Source organism: Theobroma cacao, chromosome 10, assembly GCF_000208745.1.
Source record: "Theobroma cacao cultivar B97-61/B2 chromosome 10, Criollo_cocoa_genome_V2, whole genome shotgun sequence".
Taxonomy (NCBI): Eukaryota; Viridiplantae; Streptophyta; class Magnoliopsida; order Malvales; family Malvaceae; genus Theobroma; species Theobroma cacao.
The window spans coordinates 13444419-13468818 of NC_030859.1; the positions used below are offsets into that span (position 1 = coordinate 13444419).

At 32.2% G+C, this 24400-nt stretch overlaps 2 protein-coding genes across 4 annotated transcripts; one reads left to right on the plus strand and one right to left on the minus strand.

Annotated features, from left to right (window-relative positions):
• On the plus strand, positions 10548 to 14344 carry LOC18586783 (26S protease regulatory subunit 6B homolog). The gene is made up of 6 exons (XM_007010337.2): positions 10548 to 11135; positions 12649 to 12879; positions 13064 to 13222; positions 13375 to 13527; positions 13719 to 13802; positions 13928 to 14344. The coding sequence occupies exons 1-6, from the start codon at positions 10638 to 10640 to the stop codon at positions 14060 to 14062; spliced, it is 1260 nt and encodes a 419-aa protein (XP_007010399.1). The 5' UTR covers positions 10548 to 10637; the 3' UTR covers positions 14063 to 14344.
• On the minus strand, positions 17737 to 20735 carry LOC18586784 (BTB/POZ domain-containing protein FBL11). Of its 3 annotated transcripts, XM_018128665.1 has the most exons (6): positions 20622 to 20727; positions 20243 to 20433; positions 19697 to 19940; positions 19352 to 19407; positions 18441 to 18521; positions 17737 to 18095 (listed from the first exon to the last, which is right to left on the minus strand). In XM_018128665.1, exons 3-6 carry the CDS (start codon positions 19782 to 19784, stop codon positions 17931 to 17933), a joined length of 390 nt encoding a protein of 129 aa, XP_017984154.1. In that variant the 5' UTR covers positions 19785 to 19940; positions 20243 to 20433; positions 20622 to 20727; the 3' UTR covers positions 17737 to 17930. The 3 variants fall into 3 exon arrangements, 1 of the variants encoding a protein (XP_017984154.1); XR_001929663.1 differs by having other exon boundaries at positions 19352 to 19456; positions 20243 to 20735; XR_001929664.1 differs by lacking the exon at positions 19352 to 19407 and having other exon boundaries at positions 20243 to 20733.

The window sequence follows — 24400 nt, forward strand, 5'->3', positions numbered from 1 at the left end:
ATTTCTATTTGAACTAGTTCGAGGTTAAATCAACTCAAGTGTACCGTTAGGTACGATACCGGGTTTTATCTTTTCTTAGGTGCTTTCCTAGCATAATAACATGCTACTCAGTGCATGTATGTCATGACATGTATTTATAGGGTCGGGTTTTACATAAGCCATTCAAGTTGAACCATAAATTCAGTATATATCAAATGGTCTCCAATTACTCTATTTTCAAAGCCTTCATTCAATTTCAAGACTATTTATAAAATCATTTTATTTAAACACATTTTGTTTATAAAACCTAAAAATTAATCATTTAAACTCATTTTTCATAAAATTCACAAAATCGAATAAAAACATATTTTAGATAATTAAGAAGATGATAAGGTTACTCAACTCACAATAGTAGGATTACTACGTCGCTATTGATTCGTATGCGTGTATAATTATTCCTAATTGCCAATCACATACTTTGTTCGACATGCTTTTACAACAACTTTCCTAGCAACAATTTAAACCCAATACACTTAGTGCATCAATTCCACTTCTCTCTTTCATTCTATCATAAGTCCACATTATTTCTCCTAATTTCTTCCAATATTTTCCATTCAACTTAACACTCTCAACCAAATTATGCATATAAATTCCTTCGACATCAACAATTCTTCACAACGAATCATTTAAAATTTCTTAACTTCATTTGAGCACTATTCGTAAATTTCACATTTCCTTCTTTACTTTAGTCCTATGACACCTCCTAATAAAATTTTTAAATATTGTATTAAAGTAATTTAAATTTAATTCATATCACTAATAACCAAAAATTTAGTTAAACAAATGGCTAGCTTAAAATAATACAACTTCATAATAGGCCAAATAAAAGCAAAGAAAATTTTTTTTACCTATTTGGACTAGGTTAGTCCAAGTCCAATTTTTTCCACCTTTATTCTCTCTTGGGCTTTTCCTCCTTTATGGCTATTAAGCCCTTTTTATGGTCTCTCCCCAACTTCTTTCTATTGGGTCATGCCCTTTTTTTTTTCTTATTGGGCCATGCCCACTCTTTCTTTTTCTTTTTCTTTTCTTTTCTTTCTTTTCTTTTCTCTTCTTTCTTTCTTTCAACGTTCAGCTATACCTTGCTTATCTTTCTTTTTCTTTTCTCACATGCACAAGCTGTCCATAATTTTTTCCTCTCTCTCTCCCTCTCACCGTCGGTAACAACTTTTTACTTCTACCAACTAAAATTTCCAGCAGCGAAAGCTGCCCATATCAGCCTCAAAATCAGCAGCCAAGCTGCTCTATTTTTCCTCAAAAATCAGCAACTAAGCAGCTCTACTCTCCCTCCAAAAATCAGCAGCCAAAGCTACAAAGATTAGCAACCAAAATCGCACCTTTCAGCCTTCAAAATCAGCAGCAAAATTGTACTTTTTAGCCTTCAAAATTAGCAACAAAAACTGCACTTTTTAGCCTTCAAAATCAGCAGCTAAAGTTGCTTCTCTCACCCTTAAATTGATACAAAAATAGCTCTCCTTTCCTCCCTAAATGGCAACAAAACTGCCCCCCTCAACTCAGCTTTTTTCACCTTCCTTTTCTTTCTCACCTTTCGGCCTTCTTCTTGTTTCTTTTTTCTCTTTTTGCTCTTCTATGCCCATGCCTTCTTCTTCTTCTTTTTTTCTTCTCTTCCACTAATTGACTTCTCTCTTTCTTCTTTGTCTTTTTCACTTTACTTATTCACTTATTTATATATATTTTACTCTCCAATTATTTTCCAACTTGGCCAGCCCCTCACATCTTTCTTTCTTCTCCACTTTGTTCCACATGGCCAGCCCCCTTCCATCAAATAAAATAAAGAGTTTTTTTTTTACTCTTTTTATTGACCACATAGGCGGCTACCCATGTTGGTCTTCCTTTAGTTATTTTATTTTATTTTTTTTATATATACATACTTGTATTATTATTTTTACTATTTGTTTGTTTTATCTCTTCCATTTAATTTCTCTACATAATCCTTCAACTTTTATATTTTAAATTCGATCCCTTTGATGCGTCCAAAAATTTCAATTTTCATCTATCTTCCTTTCTCTATACGTGTACCACCAAAATATCAAAATTGCACTTCAACGCGGTATTATCATAATATTTAAATATTTACTTATCCGCATTAGCTTGACTTAGCAAAACACACGTATTTTACTTTTGTTGCTCATTCTCCAAAAATTTGCTTGTATTTCTTCTCCCCCACTTGGATTAACCATATGATCCTTCTTCATGACTGATTTCGACATCTGGTTAAATATTAATATTTTAATATTATTTTATTAATAAAATATCATTTTATTCTAAAAATTTTCTCGTCTCCTTGGTACCCAAAATACATTATTATGCCTTAATTGACTGCCAAATCACCCTTTTATCTCATAAATTCTCGTCCGATAAAATATTATTATTTTATTATTATTTTCTCGCGTGCAGATCATTTTATCCTAAACTACTCCTTTCATCTTCCATCACGTTTAAACATTATAATTGGCCTCAATTCACATCCGATAAACTTTATTTGTCACCATATCAAAGTATAGGGTATTACATATGTGGTTAATTTAAGTGAATGATTTGAGGTGTAATATCAACCGAGAATTATTTTGGGGTGTTAAACCTGAATTTTTGAAAGTTTTAAAAGCTTGGAACTACTTATAGGGGTGAAAGTATAGATACATACTCCAATGTATCGATACATTCTTGGCAAGATGAACAACAAAGGCCTTGGAAAAAATATTTTATCGATACATTTGAGAATGTATCGATAGATTTGGCCAAAGACGAACATGTATCGATACATTGTTTAAATGTATCGATACATTTGAAGTAGAGAGCACCTAGGGGAAATGTATCGATACAATTCATTCGAAATTAGAGTAAATGTATCGATACATTGCCAAAATGTATCGATACATCAAAGAGGAAAGGCAAAAATAAAAAAGGGATTATGGGCTATTTCACCAACTTTTTCTCTTAGCTCTTTTTCTCCCTTTCTCTCTCTAGAAACCCAAAAGTCAAAAGCCCCAAATGGATTTTTGAAGTGATTTGAAGCTATTTGGAGCTTGAGAAACCATTCTGGAGGTAAAATTTAACATTTTTATGTATTATTTTCCAATTTAATTGATTAATAACTTCGAATCTAACTTCTTTTCAAATTTGGTACTTTTCCCTCTTTGGCTTGGATTAAGGAATTTGGGAGCTAAGAATCGTGCAATCTAACTCATAAGGTATGGGTTTACCTCATTAATGAAAGCTTTGAGCTTAAATAGTTGGGTTGCTAAGATTTAGTTAATTGCATGAAAAGCTGACATTTTTTGAAAGCTAAGAATAATTAACCTTTCGAGGTTCTAATGTGTTTGAAGGGGGAAACGGAGTTAAATCAACTCATTGGCAAGCTAGACGATGATTGGAGGTTAAGGATCGAAGCTTGGTAGGGAGCGTCCTCTATTATCACAATGAGTGGGTCTAGCTTAATATGCATGTAATGCATGACACATGAAAGATGTGTTGCACTAGTATTAGAATGAAATATGTACGCCTAGGCAAATGAACCTAGGCTAGAGAACGATATATGTGAATTGTGTGTTATTACGTTGTGATGTGAGCCACATGGGTGGTCTATGCTGTGTGTGCCTATACTAGGATATTTAGAGGCTATGATGAAACCCTAGGAATAGGTTAGCCTAGGTGAATGATATGTGAGATGATTTGATTGAATGTGTGAAACCTCGACCTCCATAGATGCGTAACTAGAGGTAGATTGATGAGTACATTAAATTCACATATTTAATGGGACATTAAATACCTCATTAGTCTAAGTTGGACTAGATTTAGGATCGAATTTATGTATTTTTATTTATTTTATTAGTTTAGTCTAATTTATGTTTAAATGTTTATTTTAAGTTAATAATGTTAGTTTTATGTTATTTATATTTATTTCATGTTTTTATAGGAGTAGGATCAAAAATTAATTTCAATTGGTGAAAAAAGGTGCATAATGGACTGTTGCTGTATTTGCATATGTTTTGGTTTTCAAGTATATCTCCCACTACAGAAGTCAAAATGACATGATTTTTTAGACCATTAGAAGGCTAAGAAGCAGGGCTACAACTTTGATGTTAACCACTTTGCCCAATTCTAATAAAAAAGTAGTCAAAATCCTTGTTAAATTGAAAGCACTGCACTAGAAGAACAAGAAAGGGCATTTTTGTAAATTAAGGGAAACTTTGACTAACTTTAGAGATAAATATCTAAAGTTCCAGCACTTTCTCCTCACTTTTAGCAGCTTCTTCTTCTTCTTCATGCTTCCAGCGCCATTTTCACTTCACCATGAAAAATCAAATTTTCTTCATTTTCTTTTCCTTTCCTTTCTTTTCTTACTCCTTCGTTCTCCTAACTTCTTAGGCACCAAACCTACAACTTCTAACTCCATTTTCCAGCATAACTAAACCTTAGGAGAGAGAAGGAAAAATCTCACTTTCTTTCCTTTATTTTTTTATTTCTATTCCACCATCACTAACACTTGAATTTTCACTTCAAATATCCATTTTTAAGGCTAAAAGGTATATATTTTCAATTCTTGGAATTTATGAATTTATGGGTTATATTTTCATATTTTATTTCGTAATTTCTTCAAATTCTTTTTCCTAGGAATATTAGGTTTTTGTTGATCTTTATGCCTCCAAGCTCACTAAGGTAAAGAACCTTTAAATTGGAATAGTTGATATGATGGGTTTGAGAATTAGACTAGAATTCTAGGTTAAAAATTAAGCTAGAATGTAGTTTAACAAGCGTATACTTATTAGAATTATTAAGTTCAAATTTATGATGTATTTGAGGCTATTATTGATTATTGGAAAATATAGATTTTAATGGCACTTCAAGACTTAACTTGAAGTAAAGTCTTATTGGTGTCAATTTTGTAAGGTGGCATTACCAAGGTGAGTGAACTTGCATTTAAAAAAATGTTTTGAAATAAATGCACATGTGTTTGAATGAATCATTTAAAAACTTTATTTGTCTTTGCTTTAAAAATGTGCTTGGGAACAAGCCCTTGATGAAATGTTTTTACGTTGTGAAATTGTGCAATTTGATTAACTCATGTGTTCCTATATTATGCGATACGTATAATGTGATGAATTACGTATTTGAAATATTATGTTGAATTGCCAATTGATTTGTGGCATGTGATGTATTGTTATGCAAAGATTCTTGTTACATGTTGTTACATGTGCCATGCATTGAAATGTAATGTTGTTAATTGTAACCGCGCATATGTGGTGTGGGATGGCACATGCCGGTGATGACAGGTGATTCCAGCTATGTGCGGTGTGAGAGTGCACATGAGCTGATGACTGGTGGGTGATGATTCCAGCTATGTGCGGTGTGGGAGTGCACATGAGCTGATGACCGAAGGATGATGATTCCAGTTATGTGCAGTGTGGGAGTGCACATGAGTTGATGACCGGTGGTTGTATACATGTTTACACATACCATAAAAATGTTAGAGAAAATATTATGTGATTGCATTGAATGTTGAAAGTTGAACTTCCTAAATGTTTTAAATCGAGTTAACCATCAACATGACATGAGTGGTTTATGATATACAAATTGCATTGTTTTAAAACAGGTGCATCATGTTTTTGAAAACTCTCCGTATCGTATTCTTGTTCCCTTCATATGTTCACTCACTGGATTTATACTCACTCTTTTTAACTTCATGTTTTTAGATCCGGAGGTAGTTGGGACATAGATTGAAGGGTCCATTGGTGTTCACCCTGGGTAGGTATCATGGCATTCAATAGCCGTATCCCCCATCCAAAGTCACTCTGCTGGACATCAAGAGTCTTTTACATGTGCATATGTACATTAGATGTGAAATGCTAAGATCATTTTGCAAATGATATATATATATTCTGATTAATGATTCCATTATGAGATGACAATGAATGACAATACTTTGGGATATTACAAATATAAATATTTGGTTACTATGTTATATTACAGAAATACTTATAGTTGAGAATTGTGGTTTAGAAATGGTGATGTATGATTGATGAAATGTGAACTTGATTATATAAAGAGGCTTGCTTTGGCTTAGTGGGCTATGCCCATTGAGCCCATGCGCCGATCATGACCTGAGTTTTGGGTTGTGACAAAATGATACCTTGGAGACTTAGAGGCTTTTAAAATCTAATTGAGCTTAAGACGATTGAAGCTCAATAAATGTGAATTAAGGTTTGATAAGGAAATTATGAATGATAAAGGCATAATGGCCTTATTTGTGGATTTGTGTTTTCGTCCGAGGAATGAATTTCGAACGTTGATCTGATTTGTGGTTGAGTGGATTTTTGTCCCCTTGTAACTATTTGTGTGCTTGTAGGGATGGTGGCAAGTAAGGACGATGGCACTAATCCCGCTTGTGATTCTCGCCTGCAATGCTTTAATGCCATTTGTTGAGATTACTCTAAATGATGTCGACTTTGGGAGATTATTTCATTTGATGATTCTGATTCTCCACCCATTACTTCGACACATGCATGATCTGCTTCTCCACCAGTGGCTTTGCCCAAGCATGATCTGATTCTCTATCAATTGGCCACCGTGCATGATTTACTGATGTCCAGGGAAGGATCACTCTATGATATGATATGATGTGATAACTACGTAGTGGCATGCTTTAGGTTTTGAAATGTGAATTATGTTATATGATGTCATGGTATGATGATTAATGCAAAGGTTTAAGGTAAGAGCCATATGTAATTGATTGTGATTATGATATGCTGCATGCTTGAGGAGTTATGATTTAGCATCGAGGTGAGTGCTTTAAGGTTTGTATGCTAAGCTACATATGTAGACAGTCATATGGTGGGCCGGTTCATACTATAAATTAAACTGTTAAGAGGTTGTGTTGATAATGATATCAAATGAGTAAGGTGACAACCATTATACCACCTTAGTATGTTAATAGTTAGGGATATGCAGCGTAGTATGGCTGCCACAATTATTACAAACCATGATTGACAAGTGATGTCGACTTACCCCCATTCGCATGAGATATATGATATGCATGCATGATTAAAGGATATGTGTAGCAATTATCCCTGCACATTTACAGTTGTTTTATGCTCCCACTCACTAAGTACCAGTGTGACTTACCCATTTCAGTTGTATTGTATAGATAAATAGATAAAAAGGATTGATGGCTAGTGTTGTCATTTAGACAGACATGCGATTTTGATAGCTAATAGGCTTTTCCGCTAATGAATATTCCACTGCATCATAGTCTTAGTCATAGTTATGTATGCTTATGCTATGTATATAAAATATGTCATAAAGGAAATATGTCGGTATGAAGTTGCCTTATGATATGTAATGAGATGTTTAATGACTTAGTGAATTAGCCAATGCATGGCTATGTGTATGTTATGTTTAAGTCTTGAATGTTATTATAAGTCAAGGGGCTAATGTTGAATGCTAAAAGATTTAAGTTTATATGAGATGATGTTGGCCATGAGACCTTATGATTATGATATATGTGGTTATCAGGACTTAACTATAAAGGCTTCCTTGAGTCTCACAGGGTTACCTACCAAGCTAGTGCGTGCCTGTCATGGACTCCCAGATTTGGGTCGTGAGACAATAATAACTATGTAAGAGAGATTACAAGAGTGAGATAACAATTAAGATATTTTAGATTTTACCATTACATATGCTCGTACGCTTGACATATGGACATAAACCATGGCTAAAAAAGTACTCCAAAGTTCTTCATCAACTATCTACAAACGTTTAAAAGAAATTATAGAGGCAATTTACCCTTGAATTCCTTGTAAAAAGACAATGACCCATTCCTTCAAAAGCCTCAAATATAACAACCGATTCATGGAATCAAGAGAAAATATTGAAACCGTACATGTAGAAGTTAAGATCGGAATTGGGATTGTGATTGAGAGTGAGATTTGTGAGAGATAATTAGGTTTTGTTGGTCTTTCACAATGTTGCCAACATTGAACAGAAAAATGAAGTTTAAAAAAGCAAAAAGGAAGATTATGTAAAGAGATTGAAGCCCTTGGCCCCTCACCTCCACGTCCACCGCTACCTTACTGCTCATGGTAGTAAAGAGAGAAAAGAGAAAAAAAGGATGGATAAAATAGAGAAAGAAAACAAAAGGGAAAAAAAGAGAAAATTGAATGTATAAAAAAAAACAAAAGTACAAAAAGAAGTGAAAAAAGAAATTTCTAGAATGGGTGTTTGCACAAAAAGAAGAAAAGAATGGGCTGCCTGTGCTACCCTACACAAGAAGAAAAGACAGTGGCACTCAGTTAGGAATTTGGCCAAAGAAAACTCTCTCTAGAGGCAATTTCTATCAAGACTTCATATAGTCCACATGGCAGATAAAAAGGGCCAAAATGTGCCACTCAAAGAGAACAAAAATGTGGCCAAACGTGAGAGAATTTTATACATTCTTTTTATATATAAATAATAGATTATTTAATGTATTATAAAATTAAAATATTTTATGTTATTATTAGATAATATCAAATGTTATGATTTAAATAATATATTTTTAAAGATTTGTTTATCTTCTACTTATTCAATTTTTTCATAAATTAAAAAGGGATATATATAATGAATCAATAAAGAATACTTTCTAGGCCTAGGGCCTATCCCTAAGGTTGTGCCAGGCTCTTTTGTTCTCAACTCTTGGGCGCATAAGGCCCTGAGGCTTGTTTCTAGCATATTGCGTTAAGGCAGAGAGGTTTGATCAGGTTAACTATGCAGTTGGGTGCTAATGACATTTATAGACCTTGAAGGTACTACTAGTATTGGTGACTATAAAAAGGGAAATTCTACAATAAGGTTGACTTTAATGTAAGGCTACGAGTAAGAACTATTAGATTTAAAGGGTTTATTTTCAACTATTGATTAATAAAAAAAAATTGCAACCTATTTACCTGATAACCAGGTTAAGAAAAGACTTAAATAACCAAAAATAAATAAAAATAAAAATGATAATTAAAAGAAAAGAATTAACCAAAAAAATAAATTAAAGCAAAAAACTAACAAAGAAAATAACAGAATTTTTATGAAAATTAATCATTTACAATTATATTCTTGAGTAAAAAATATTAACTATTAAGAAATTTTTAAATAAATATTATAATAAACTTTTAGTTTAATATATCAATATTTTAGCTATAATTATTTTTATTTTTATTATTATTCATTTATAAATTAAAACTTATAAAATGTTAAATACTTTTAGCTCAATAATAAATATTTAAATGTTAAATTTTCACAAAAATTAAATTTATTTTAATTTAATTAACTTGTTATATTAAATCTCATATATTTACATCAATATTTTTACAATTCTGATTTCACTTTTATAATTTTTTACATTAATTCTTACAACTTTACATCAAAAGTTTTAAATTACTAATTTTCATTATAATTATTTTTATCCTTACTATTATTCATGCATAGATTAAAAATTGTAAGACATAAAACACTTTAAACTCGAGAGTAAAAATTTAAGTGTTTAATATTCCCGAAAGTTACGTTTATTTGACATAACTAACTTGTTATACTAAATCTCATACATTTATGTCAATATTTTGACAATACTCGTTCCACTTTTATAATGTTTTACGTTAATTCTTACGATTTTATGTCATGGCTTTTCAACTATTAATTTTCACCATAATTCTTTTTATCTTTACTATTATTCATTTATAGATTAAAATTTGTAAACAATAAAATACTTTAAACTCGAGAATAAAAATTTAAATGTTTAATTTCTCTAAAAATTATGTTTATTTGATATAATTGACTTGTTATGTTAAATCTCACACATTTACGTTAAATCTCACAATCCTTATTCTACTTTTATAATTTTTTTATGTTAATTCTTATTGCTTTGTATCAACGTTTATGCTTTATGTCAATATTTTGATAAAAAGAATTATAGTGAAAATTAATAATTGAAAAATCTTCACATAAAGTCGTAAAAATTAATGTAAAAAATTATAAATGTGGAACAAGTATTACTAAAATATTGACTCAAAATGTGTGAGATTTAACATAACAAGTGAATTATATTAAATAAATATAATTTTTTGATAAATTAAATATTTAAATTTTTATTCTCAAATTTAAAGTTTTTTATGACTTCCAAGTTTTTATTTATGAATGAATAATAATAAAGATAAAAATAATTATTATGAAAATTAGTAGCTAAAAAATCTTGACATAAAATAATAAGACTTAATGTAAAAAATTATAAAGGTGTAACATGTATTGTCAAAATATTGATGTAACGTGTAAGATTTAATGTAGCAAGTAATAATAATAATTTTAATTGAATTAAATTAATTAGATATAATGTTAATATTAAAAGTAATAATATTCTTATATTTTTTATTATTTTAAGCTGTTAAATAGGTTTTTATTATTTTTTTATAAATTATTTTAATTGATCTTAGAGTTAGAGTAAAGTTAGCCTTACTCAAGAATTCACCCTATAAAAACCGAAGGACGCCCTTCGGCTTGAATTGTACATTTTGTTTTCTCCTTTTCTTGTTCTTCAATCCAAACTCCGAGTCGAAGAAAGCATGGCAGCCTCAGCGATGGTAGTGGAACCTAAACCCTCGGCGGAGCCGCCGTTCCCCAGCACAAGATCCGACCTTGGGCAGGCCCTGGTGGTGGATCCCACGGGTACCGAGGAGGACGATCTGTATAGCAGGCTGAAATCCCTCCAGAGGCAGCTGGAGTTCATAGACATCCAAGAAGAGTACGTGAAGGACGAGCAGAAGAATCTCAAGAGAGAGCTGTTGCGGGCCCAGGAGGAAGTCAAGCGGATTCAGTCGGTGCCGCTGGTCATAGGGCAGTTCATGGAAATGGTGGATCAAAACAACGGAATCGTGGGGTCCACCACGGGCTCCAATTATTATGTGAGGATATTGAGCACCATCAACAGAGAGCTGCTAAAGCCCTCGGCTTCGGTGGCTCTTCACCGTCACTCCAATGCTCTGGTCGACGTGTTGCCTCCCGAGGCCGATTCCAGCATTTCTTTGCTTAGCCAGTCCGAGAAGCCCGATGTTACTTACAATGTTTGTTTCTTTTCTTTTCTTTTTATTTCTTCTATTTTGAAGTTGAGTTCTATATTGATTGATTTGCATTTAGGATTTTGCAATTTGCGACGACAGGTTAGGGATTAGGGTTTGCTTCCTTTCTTTTTAGAGTTAGTGGACTTTGGGTTAATTGTTGGATAAGGGGAAAGTTTAAAACATGGGTCTTAGTGATTGTTTTCAGTGCCAGGTTCGTTCCTTTCGTTTTGTGGTTGCTTCCATTATTAAGTGGAAGAATTTATTAATTGATATATATGCATTTACAGATTAGGGTTTTTTTGGCTTCCTATATATACCAGTCTGGAAAATATGAGATTTTGGGTTAATTATTAGCTAAGGGGAATGATTGAAAAAGGGTTAGTTGTGCTGAAAATTGAGATACATTTATTACTGCCATCGAACTTCAGAAATTGATTTGTTAATTTTTATTTAGTGGTTTATTTGCTTGCAGCATTAATGCCCAAAGGAAAAGAATTTAATATGGTTTGAGTCTGTTTTCCACTTTTATTTTTATATATTTGATTTTTAATACCGAGGCTTTGTATGTATTAGACTATCTTTTATGTTCTATGAGCTTCTTTGAATTGACATATTGGATTTTAGCCAGGAAAACATAGGCTAGGCCTTGAGCTGGTATATAAATGAAGTAAATTCCATATGTTTCATAGGAAATCGAATGGCTTTCACTTTTGTTTCTATATGCCTTATTGATTATCAGTAGGCAACATATTGCCTTATCCCCCATACTCTATTACTTGATGTAAAGGAGGGTATGATTGTGAGCATAATAACTAAAATAGGCTTTAATACTTCCCTAGTTGGCCTGTGATTATTAGTTGTGTTAGATGTTCCGGAATAATTAATCTGTTAGGACTCCCGAAAGATCATGTTCTATAGAACTGATGGGCTCTGCAATGAACTTGTGTCTTTATTAGTGGTTTTATATCAAACAATGATACTTTACATGTAGGATGAGTTGAAGGATAGGATTTCTTGCTTGAGAGGTTTATTTCATTTATAACAAGACATATGATATTTGGAGTTTCTTGCATTTGCAGTTGTCTGTGTGTGTATGTAATCTTGTAAATCAACTAATAAAACTATGGTATGGGAAATGCTATATGTTTCCTCCAATATATTGTGGGGGGATGTTGGCATCATTTGTCTTGTGTGATTGTTAATAGAAAAAGATTTACTCTTTTGTATTTTAGTTGCCTTGTCTCTGTTGAATTTTGTTGAAATGTTGCATTGTTTTGATTCCTTTCAGTACTTTTTTTTCTACTGATAAAGAAATGTTGGTCTTAAATTTAAGTTCGTTTTTCAACTATCAACTTGGAACCTTTATAGACAACAAGGACATATTTGAACCTTAAATCATATTTGATGCCTTAAGTCAGTCTTCTGCTATAGTACATTAGGGGGACACTCTTTGAGTTCCTGTATATTTTTTTCTTGGAATAAAAATTACTAATGTGCTATGTTTTTGGTTGTTTAGGATATTGGAGGATGTGACATTCAAAAGCAGGAAATTCGTGAGGCAGTGGAGTTACCATTGACTCATCATGAGCTCTACAAACAGATTGGGATAGACCCTCCTCGTGGTGTTTTACTCTATGGTCCCCCTGGCACTGGAAAAACCATGCTTGCAAAGGCTGTTGCTAACCATACAACCGCAGCCTTCATTAGAGTTGTTGGATCTGAATTTGTTCAAAAGTATTTGGGTGAGGTAGGGATCTAGTAGTCATTTGTCTTCTAAATGTTACTATTAAATTCATCATTCACTAATTAATTAAGACTTAGTTGCCTGCAGTGAAACTTTATATTCTTTATTACTGATTTTGTCAATTATTGGTTGCTCTCTTTATCTTCTTTTGTTATATAACAAGATATTGACCGATGTTTTGTTTTAGGGCCCACGGATGGTTCGTGATGTCTTTCGTCTTGCTAAAGAGAATGCTCCAGCTATTATCTTTATTGATGAGGTAGATGCCATTGCTACTGCTAGGTTTGATGCTCAAACTGGAGCTGATAGAGAAGTTCAGCGAATACTCATGGAACTTCTGAATCAGGTATTTATCTCTTGAGGAATTTGTTGACATGTCAAAGGATGGTGCATAGAATGTTATCCTGCAAAATATCTGAGGAAGTTGATATTTAAATTTAGTTAACCTTTTTCTCCCTTTCTTTTTTCTAAACTATTGCTTTGCAATCAACTTTCTAGATGGATGGATTCGATCAGACGGTGAATGTTAAGGTCATAATGGCAACCAATCGAGCAGACACTTTGGACCCTGCACTTCTTCGTCCAGGAAGGCTTGACCGAAAGATTGAATTTCCTTTGCCCGACAGAAGGCAGAAGAGGCTTGTTTTCCAGGCAAGTAGGGCTATGTTTGTCAATGCCTATGGCATTATTGTCTTTAGTACATTTCTCTGTGATTCATGATTGTCTTTCGCTGTTGCATATTTTTCTTTTGTACATTTCTATCTGTCCTAGTTATATTGTGATAAGGAAATGTTTTGTTTTATCTTATTGGCTGTGTTTAAGGTGATGTTTCCATTTCACAGGTCTGCACTGCTAAAATGAATCTAAGTGATGAGGTGGACTTGGAGGATTATGTTTCTCGGCCTGATAAAATTAGTGCTGCGGAGGTTAGTTGTGGCATTCTAGAGTACCTTTCTATTTATCTCTCTAGTTTAGGTCATAAACCTTTTTGACTCATTATTTGGCAAGCCTGTTTAACTCATACTGGTTGTAACTGGATGTCTGTCTACAGATTGCAGCAATCTGTCAAGAAGCTGGAATGCATGCAGTTCGGAAGAACCGATATGTCATACTTCCCAAGGACTTTGAGAAGGGTTACAGGACGAACGTGAAGAAGCCTGATACTGACTTTGAGTTTTACAAATGAGTAGATGTTGCAGCATTGGAGATATATGTGGAATTGTTGCATGGGTACATGCACCAGCCTACGCCATGTTGCGAGAATTTTCAATTGAGGGGAAAGCATTGCTATAGGATGAGAGAATTTTCAATCGGGAGAAAAGCATTGCTATAAGATGGGGTAATGGAGACGGTGATGCAAAACTAGTAGTGGTGGAGAGATATTGTTGTGGAATTTTCAAGATGAAAATGGCTGATGTTTATTGAACCTTTTCCTTTTAGTTATTTGTTGTTGCCTTTCATTTTCAAACTTCAGAATTCTCACTTGCACCGTCAAATATTTTAAAACCAAGTCATGAATTAACAGATTATATTATTTATCTATTTATAATTTATATAAGATTTGTGAAGCACTGATTTATATAGATTATTTCCCAACATCATCCATTATATTTTCAAATTGCAATTAAGAAGTAACTTTTTATATATTTTTAAATTATTATAGGAGATCAATTTTTGGTACAATTTTTAATTTTGAAATTTTCTTTCGAGTAATTCAAGGTAAATTAAAATTTTATTAATTAAATTAATTAAATTTTTATTTAACTGTTGTAGTATATAAATTCTGAACTATTTTTACATTGTTAATTTTAATATTATTGAATAATTTATAAAATAATATTACAAAATTTTAATTTCTTATACTATAAATTAACATTATGTTTTTAAAATATTTATATGTAATATTATTATTTAATATATATATATATATACATATATATTTATGTACAACACACGGAAAATATAACAAATGCTAGTTTATGTAAAATGTAAAATCGAAGCTGACATGAATTTAATTGTCATTCAAGTAGACTACAATTGAAGTCACATTACTTAATGCATTTTTAGTATATAAAAGCTTTTGAGTTATACAATAAAAATAAATTTTTTTATTATACGAATCTTACTATACTCATTTTAAGATGGATTCTCCCAAGTTTTAACTGTTATGGTGGATGCTTATGTTTTTGGAATACAAGGTTACATATGAATTTATATATAAAAATTATAAATAAACAAAGAGCAATAAATAGTAACCATTTTTAAAACAACATAGCGTAGATTATAAGGTCAATTTAAAAATGAACTTAAGACTTGGTATACATCGAGTATTTTCTTGTAGATCTGTAAAATGATTTATAGGGAAAATATATTCTCCCTTCCAAACAATTAAGACTGGAAAAATTGTTTTTGAAAAATAATTTACTTGAAAACAAAATAGACCCTTAGACTCAAAAATGTTTTGAGTTACACAGTAACAGCATACATAAAAAGGGAGGAGTGCAAAGCCTCCGAGTCTAACCAACCCAAGCAATTTAAGCTGGACCCTTGTTGTGGGCGATCGCCTACAAGTACCTGTACAACAAATTCACAGAGAGCATGCCAATAATGAAGATGGTTGTGCAACTAAATTGTTGCAGAGAGGAATATCTCCCATTTGTTTAGAGAGTGAAAAAGAAAAATTTCAAAGTGAAAACTACTTCACCCACCACCCCTTCACGATGCAACACCCTGTGTTAATTCTCAAATGGCTTTGTTCATGTTTCAAACCCTCCCCATGGCACCGCCTTCTTTTGTCACCCCAACAACCATTACTCCAATGGAGGGTTAATAATTGTTTTCGTGGCTCAATCATTGCCATCCTTTCTTGCAAAGGTCACACATCGCTAGCTCAACAGGAATCAATTGTATTATTTTTCCTTTTTGGCAAGAACAAACTTTTTCTTGATATCAATTCTGCTCCTGTGTCAATCCAAACGTACCAGTTATCCCCTCCGACTACAAATCCTTCTCAAGCCCCGTGATTGATAATGTCCATTCTCCTAAACCTAATGTTAACTTAAAACAAAAGAAAGAAAGGAAACATCTGCTCTTCTCCTTCTTGCCTTCCTTTCAGTTTACTCATGAGTGCAATTGCAGGAAGATTGCAAGCCAGAATAATCAGAACAAGGCAAACACAAGATCACACCATTAATATTTTCTAACATGGAATTCTCACTTTAACAGAGAAATAGTACAAGTATTATCATTCTTCTCACCTTAGTTCCTAGTCCGAAATAGTATCTGAATCGACATCAGAAATATCGAGAAACAAGTCCATGGATGAGTCAATACCCAAATGAGCCAGAAATGCATTAACCTTCTCAACATTTGATATGGTCGAGGATGTGTTTCCATAAACATTTTCAATACCAGCAACTTTATCGGCCAATACATCATCACCAGACACCATATCATGATCTGTATGGTTTAATCCATCACTAGCAGAAACAGCCTTCTTAAATTCTATTTTAGTGCCCTCAAGATTTCTAGCAAACACAGGACACGTGACACCATTGGCAAAAACAATTTCCTGAGTCTGTTGAATTGATTCTTGAAAGTGCCAGGGTTGAACCATTATTTCATCCTTGCCTCACATATGCACATCTACATTAAATGCTGCTAGTTCCTATTAACTTACCTCTGAAATATTGGTAAATGATGAGTCATTTGCGCAAGGTTTCTCTGCATGGTTGAATCTTGATCTTTTATCATTCATTTTCATTTTGTAGCCCCTTATCATATAGACCATCATCATCTGAGTCGAGAACATTTTGTTCTGTTCCCTACATGGATTTGGAAAATATGGTATCACCCTTCTGACCACAGAAAGGGCATATTTTCTGGGAATCTGTGGCTAGCTCCATCAGTAAAGGTTCGATAAAAAAATCCAATAAGAACATGCAACAAATCATGCCCAAACAGAAAACAACGACAGCGAGATCAAACTGCTATCATGCCTTATAAAGAAACACGACAAAAGCCACCATTAGAGTGGGATCAATCCAATTAAGGGCATGTATTCATTTGATAATAGAAAAAAGAAAAAGAAACTCAAATAATGGATAACACTAACAAAAACGAACAAAAAAAAACAAAAGAAAGGAACAAAAAAATTTTTTTAAAAAAAGGAGGATGAAGAAAAGAAAAGAAGAGAGTGGCAGTCAAAGGGAGAGGCGGACAATGAAACACTACCATAAATCAATCTGTTTCTGATGGAATTTTTCATTGGAAAAAGTTAAAATTATGTTAGAAATACTTTTATCCAACAGATTTTCAACAGAAAATTTTGTTAAAAATTCCATCCGTAAAAGCATCGTCAAAAATCTGGTGAAAAAATACATAATTTCGTCGAAAAAAGTAAATAATTCCAAACACTATATTGCATCAATTTTGTTGAAAAAGATTAAAATTTCAATGGAATATTTTGCTGAAAAAACAATTCCGAAGAAATTTCGTTGGAAATTTTTAATGGAAAATTTCCACGAATGTTCCGTTTGAAAAGTAATTCCAATAGAATTCCGTCAAAAATTTTCAACGGAATTTTGTTAGAACTGTTTTTCCAAGGGAATATTCTATCAAAAATTTCCCATGAAATTTGAAAATTTATCACGAAATTTTGTTGGAAAAGCATTTCCAACAAAATTTCCATTGGAAATGTTTTTCCAATAAAATTTCGTCGAAAATTTCCAACGAAATCTTTCGCCGGTGATGCCTTTCCAATGAAAATTACTAGCCAAAATCTCCAAAATTTATCAATGATGACTAATTATCAATTGACATCCAAAATTCACATTCAAAATTTATAAGAAAAAACACGTATTAAAAACTAAAATTTAAAGTCAAGTTCATACCATTAAAATCGTCATAAACACACAATATTTAAAATGTCAAATAAATATGAACATAAAACTAAATCATCATAAACCATTTTGCCTTGCTTTTCTCGATTTGTTTTAGCATTCTTCTGTACCTCATATCGTTTCGATAAGGGCATCCCAGATTTCATTTGTGATTCATTCCCTTGGTATGCCTTCGCAGTCCCTAATGTCACCTGTTTTGGCATTCGTTGTTGCTTTGTTCTTCTCTTCTAAAAGCATGTTTCTTAACTCATTGGAACAAATTTTATCCCATATCCGTCGAACCAAAACATCTTGATTTGTAGGCCAAACACATTTTTCCTACATCAAAATAATAAAGTAAATAAAAAAATTGATACAAATTAATTAAAAACAAAAAGTTATACTTTAATTGAATGACAAATATAATACCTGATATTTTTTAAACATTAAGTCCTTTACGTCATTAGGGACTTTCTTCCATGTCAGCCATGGATCGTGGAAATGATTTTTTATGATCCTTGTTATTATAGGCGTGACTCCTTGCTCGAAAGAAGTAATTGTACAAGATAAAAGAAAATTGTTGCATAGCAAAATATATAACAAATATAACAATCTCATTATAATACCAAAGAAAAAGACGTGTGCATGGAAACTATTACAGAATGAGTAGTGATAAATACTCACATTATGCCGCAGCAAGAGATCTTCAAGTGCAGTGCAGTTGAAAAGAGAACAAACACTACTTCTGGTCACTTCTTTACAGTCCTATGTGACAAAAAGATCAAGTCATAACATATACTACATCTTGCAGAATGATTATGCATTTAACTAGATAATTCATTTTTAAGGAAAGAGATAAAGAGAACAAAAGGAAGCCATGAATTGGCACCCAGAAAAGAGCTTATAACTGGCACAAGAGTATCATTTTCTATCTTTAAAATAACAAGAAAGCTATGGATTTGTCACTTGACAAAATAATCATACTGGCTTGAAAATTTTAACTCCAAATGCCATAACTGCATTCATGTCAACTCCAACCCACACTAAAATAACCTTTTTGTTATTGCTTAATGATAAACTACAGCAAAAAGAGCTCTCAGAATTATAGAAAAAATTTTGACCACACTTCCCAGTAATTCCTACAGCATTGCTGTTTTCCACACATATTCACCATATACTATTTCAACTCAGTAGTCTTTAAACTCGATAATTTCATTAAAATAACTTCCTATACTATTAAAAGTTTCATCAAATAAACAATCTTCAGGCTTGACTAAGCTGGGTTGAACATTTGGAAAAGGGCCATTGGTCTTTTATGATCAAGTACCAGCAAACTATCATAAAAATGTAAAATTATCAGGCAGCCCGTTTAAGCATTCAGCCTGCAACAGAAGCCCAAGCTAAAGTTCCACATATTAAATCTATTTTTATATCTATGTACTTACAACAGAGCTTGTTCAAAATTGACTTGTCAATATAGCACAACACATTTACACTTATGTATTAAGTTTATCAAACCTTGATAGAGTCCTCTAGAAGAAAACAAAAGAACCTAGAAATATTGTCCAAATTCTAGAGTACAGATCATAACAAACCTTAAGATGAATAGATATCAAGCCTGGCCATTCACTAGAGATGATGCATCGAGCATCTGAAGAAACAAAAAATAACATGGATAACATTGGTGACTGCCTTCATTACTACATCCAAAAGGTATTTACATATGTTAAAATTAACATGAAGTTTTGAATCACATACAAACACAGTATTGAGAACCATGTATGATGCAACAGCAAAAGGGAAACCATTAATAAAGATCACATTAACAACTAGTTATTTTCTGGATATTGAAAATCTAGCTCATGAAATAAGAAAAGAGAAAGAAAATGTCTACACATTACACGTAAAGAATTTGTGCTATAGAAATAATAACTCATTACCTGAATTAAGAAGTTTGCATCCTAAAAATGCAAGCCCAACCAAGTTTGCAAAGTTCTGAGTGAGAAAAACCAAATCATTATTAGTCATCCAAGGAGTTACCCTTTCAAGCCTCAATTTCCTCAGATTTGGCAGAGACAAGTAGAAGCTTGATATGGATATATCACCAAGACAGTATCACAAAGGCAATGTTTGCAATTGCCTCAAGGATTTCATTATGTTGATTATGGTGCAATCAGATATTACCTACAAAGAACTCCAACGATTAAAAAATATATATCTATATGAGTGGGTTTCAACAATATGAAATGACTAAAATAGATGCTAATGGAGTACACTCAAGTCAAGAACGGCGAAATATTTGATGGACAGCACACGGTTGGACTCAACCAATTTCACAAAATTAAATAGTATCCCTAAAATTTAATTTTCAATCATATAAAAAATATCTACATAATCTCAAACCTTAATTGATAAAAATTTAGAAAGCATTATTATAGAAGCTGATGGAAACTGTACCAACTCAAATTCAAAGAATTTTATGTTACCTTGCGACCATATGATCCAACAATCAAAATATTTGAAGCGCTCCAATTGGTTTCCCTACTTGATTCTGGCTTCTCGGAGAAGCCATAAAGAAGAGCCCCTATCCCATTATCATCTCTAGCTTCAACCTAATCTACAAATAAAGAACTAGCCTTCATCAATTGAGAGCTTGGTCCAAGCACCATACGGCAATCTGCATAGTAGCCATATCGAAGGCTTATTGACAGTGCAACCCAATAAAAAGGAAATGCTTTACTTCAAACCCAAAGGTCAGGGAAACTAGACAATTGCAAAACATGTGAAAGAACAAAAGCCTTAAGCTCCAAAGCTGTAGATAGGAAGGCAGAGGACATGCAAAGTTTGGGGAGTAAAGCAGGGAACCTTCAGCACAACATGGCAAAGGAAGCTTCAGCCATCTAGTAATAGCACGAGCAGGGCCAACAAAGTAGGGAAAATTTGGTAAAGTGATGAGCCACGCACATGGGCTATGGATTAAGGATTAGAATTTGAGTCATATGGGTTTGGTTTTTAGATTAAGTTGGTAAACTTTAAAATTAGTTTCAATGTTTGCTAGACTTGGCTAAAGCTTAATTTATTTTTAATCAAAACACAAGTTCAAGTTCTTATATCAACAAAAATTTAAATATTTTAAATTTTATTAATAAGTAAATAATTGTTAATAATAATAGTACTTTAATATATTATATTAACAATATATATTTTTATATTTTCATAATATATTAGACATTAATGTATAATATAATATATTTAATATTATTAAATTGTAAACAAAACTAATATTATTTTGTNAAATACTCAGTATATATATATATATATATATATATATAATTTTATTAATATATTTCCTATAAAAGATTAAGAAAATTTTTAAAAAATCTTAATATATTTTATATAAAAAAATTTAAAATAATAATAACGAAGGAATTCTCCAATAGAATATTCTGTTGGTAATAGCTTTTTTCTATGAAAAATTTTGTTGAAATAATTAGTGGGCTCTAAATTTTTTTGGCGCCTTAAACTCTTAGATAGATTATGAATGGATAATTTTCTGTTGGTAAATTACAACGGAAATCCATCATAAAGTTCGATGGGAGTAAATTTTTTTTGAACAAAAAAAATTTCAAATGGAAATTTTTCGTTGGAAATCCATTAGAAAAAGTCAAAATAAATTTATGTTGGAATTTCGTTAGAACTCCATTGGAAATTTCCAACAGAATTTTTTCCTTAAGAAAAAGTTTGTTTTCTTGTAATGAAAGGGGAGAAGAATCTAGAAGCTCAACATGGCATTGTCTCACATATAAAAAGTTAAGTGTCGAGTTAAGAGACCTGCCAAGTGTCAAACCAGAAGCCCTTTTGAGCTTCCTTTAGTATATAGTTATGGATAGGTAATAGATTATTTAATGTATTATAAAATTAAAATATTTAGTGCCTGTTGGGCCTTGCCTTTTTTCAGGTTATTTATCTCTTAAAAATAGAAGCTAGGCCAAACAAAATTTTTGAGAAAGCTCTTTAAAAAAAACAATTGTTTTTAAAGAACCAAATTAAAAAAAAAAAAAAGAAAAGTTTAAAGAAAAAGCTCCAAAAATGAGCTTTTTCTTCTCTTTTTTTAAAAATACACTAGCTTTTCAGAAAATACCTCTCTCTCTTAATCAATCTCCCTCTTTTCTCCCTCTTTACAAATCATTCTTCTCCAATACAAAATCATTATTTGACACTTATATAATTTATTTTACCAAACATCTTACCAAATAGTTTTAACGTAATTCTAAAAATTATTATTTTTCATAAAAGCTTCATACTAGCTTTTAAGCTAAAAAAAAAAAACTAGACCAAACATGCTCTTAATGTTATTGTTAGATAATATCATATATTATGATTTAAATAATCATAACTTATTAGATAATTTTTTCATAAATTAAAAAGGGTATATATATAATCATACAATGAATCAATAAAGAATACTTTCTAGGCACAAAGCCTATTTCTAAGTATCACAGTCCAAATCCTAAGCCAAAATCGACGTATGGGCCCAATAGGCACAGCCCACTAAGCCCAAGCAAGCCTCTTTATGTGATCCTGTTCATTATTCTATCAATCATACATTATCATTTCTAAAGCCACTATTCGTAATTCTCAACTATGAGTACTTCAGTAATATGTCATGGCAACTAAATACATATATTTATGTTCTCCCAAAATAATGTCATCCATTGCCAACTCACGATGGCATCATCAATCAAAATATACATATTTTGTTTGCAAATTAATTCTTAACAATTCACATCTAGTATACATGTACACAAGCAAAAGACCCTTGACTACTAGCGGAGTGACTTTGGGTACAAGTACTACTACTTAATGCCATGATACCAACCAAAAGGCGAATATAAGTGGACACCTCAATCTAGGTCCGAACTGCCTCCGAATATGAAAATATGAAGTTGAAAAGAGTGAGTATAAACCCAGTGTGTGAATATAGGAAAGGAACAAGCAAACGGTATGGATAGTTTTTGGAAATACGAATGCACTTATAAAAAAAAACAATGAAATTTAGCTAAATTTCTTGTTAAAACCCCTCAATTCAACCCTTGATTATTTAATCCCTTAGTGTTGAAGGATCCATGATCAACAATAAAGTTAAAGAGTGAGAATTACAGTAAATCTCCAAACAAGACAGAGAGTTTCTCGTTGCGGCGAGAATCAAATTTGGCTGCGATGAGAATAATGATTCCCAAGGCAGAAAGTTTCTCACTGCAGCGAAAATCAATTTGGCTGCGGCGAGAACAGTGACTCCCAAGACAGAAAGTTTCTCGCTACGACGAAAATCAATTTGGTTGCGGCGAGAATACTGACTCCCAAGACAAAAAGTTTCTCGTTGTGGCAAAAATCAATTTGTTTGCAATACCTCCAACATTCAATGCAATCATATAACATTTCCTTAACCTTTCAATAGTATGTGTAAACATGTATACAAGAATTTATGTGTTTATATATATATATATATATATATATATATATATATATATATATATACNTATATATATATATATATATATATATATATATATATATCCATAGATAATTTCAAACATACATCAAAGACATTTTGCTCACCCCCAAAATAATCAACATGGTTTCGCGCATACAACTACTGGCTCAATCCAACTCATGTGCACGCCCACACCGTACATAGCAAATGTCATCATGTGCACTCCCACACTGCACACGGCAAAATTATCATGTGCACTTCCACGCCACATCACTACCGTCATGTGTACTCTTACACCGCACACGCACGGTTGTAGTTATCATACAATATTACCTTCCAAGGCATAACATACATATCAACATAATATAGAAAACACATGAATTCATCACATTACACATTTCACAACGTAAGGACATTTCATCAAAGGCTTGTTTCCATGCATATTTTAAAGAAAAGACAAATAACATTTTCCAAGTGATTCATTCAAATGCATATGCATTTATCCCAAAACATTTTAAATGCAAGTTCACTCACTTGTCTTTATTGATTTTTCCTTTTTGATCGGCTTCAACTTCAACTAATGCTCCAAGTGGAGATGTGGGGTCTCGTTGGAATCTATCACACATAATAGCATCACAACCAACCCAATTTGCATGAATATAAATCCAAAGGCTGTTTCCTAAATCAAACTTTACTAGTTTTTCCTAACTAGTTTTTTCAATTACCATTTGACTAGTCAACCTAACTCTAACTCCAACAATTTCATAACACTTTATTTATTACTTCTATTTTCTAGCAACTATGTCATCCGAAAGTTCATAATCCCAAACTTAATGAATTCCCTTAGTGACATCTCACACAAACATAATGCCCTTTATTAAACTAGTCATTTGTTTACACTATTCTAATCACACTAGAAATAAATAATCACATTTCCACTACAATATAACCTTCAACAATAAAATAGCCCACAAATCTAATTATTGGCCATCATTAACAACTTAAAAATCAGCCCTAACTCATTACTCACCTTGGTGGATTTGTAGTTGAATTTTCTTAGTGAAGATTAAAGAGTGGAAAATTCTTTTAAGAGTTTTCAAGCTATTTTGAAGAGTTTCTCTCTCAAAAATGTTCAGCTAGTGCGAGAAAG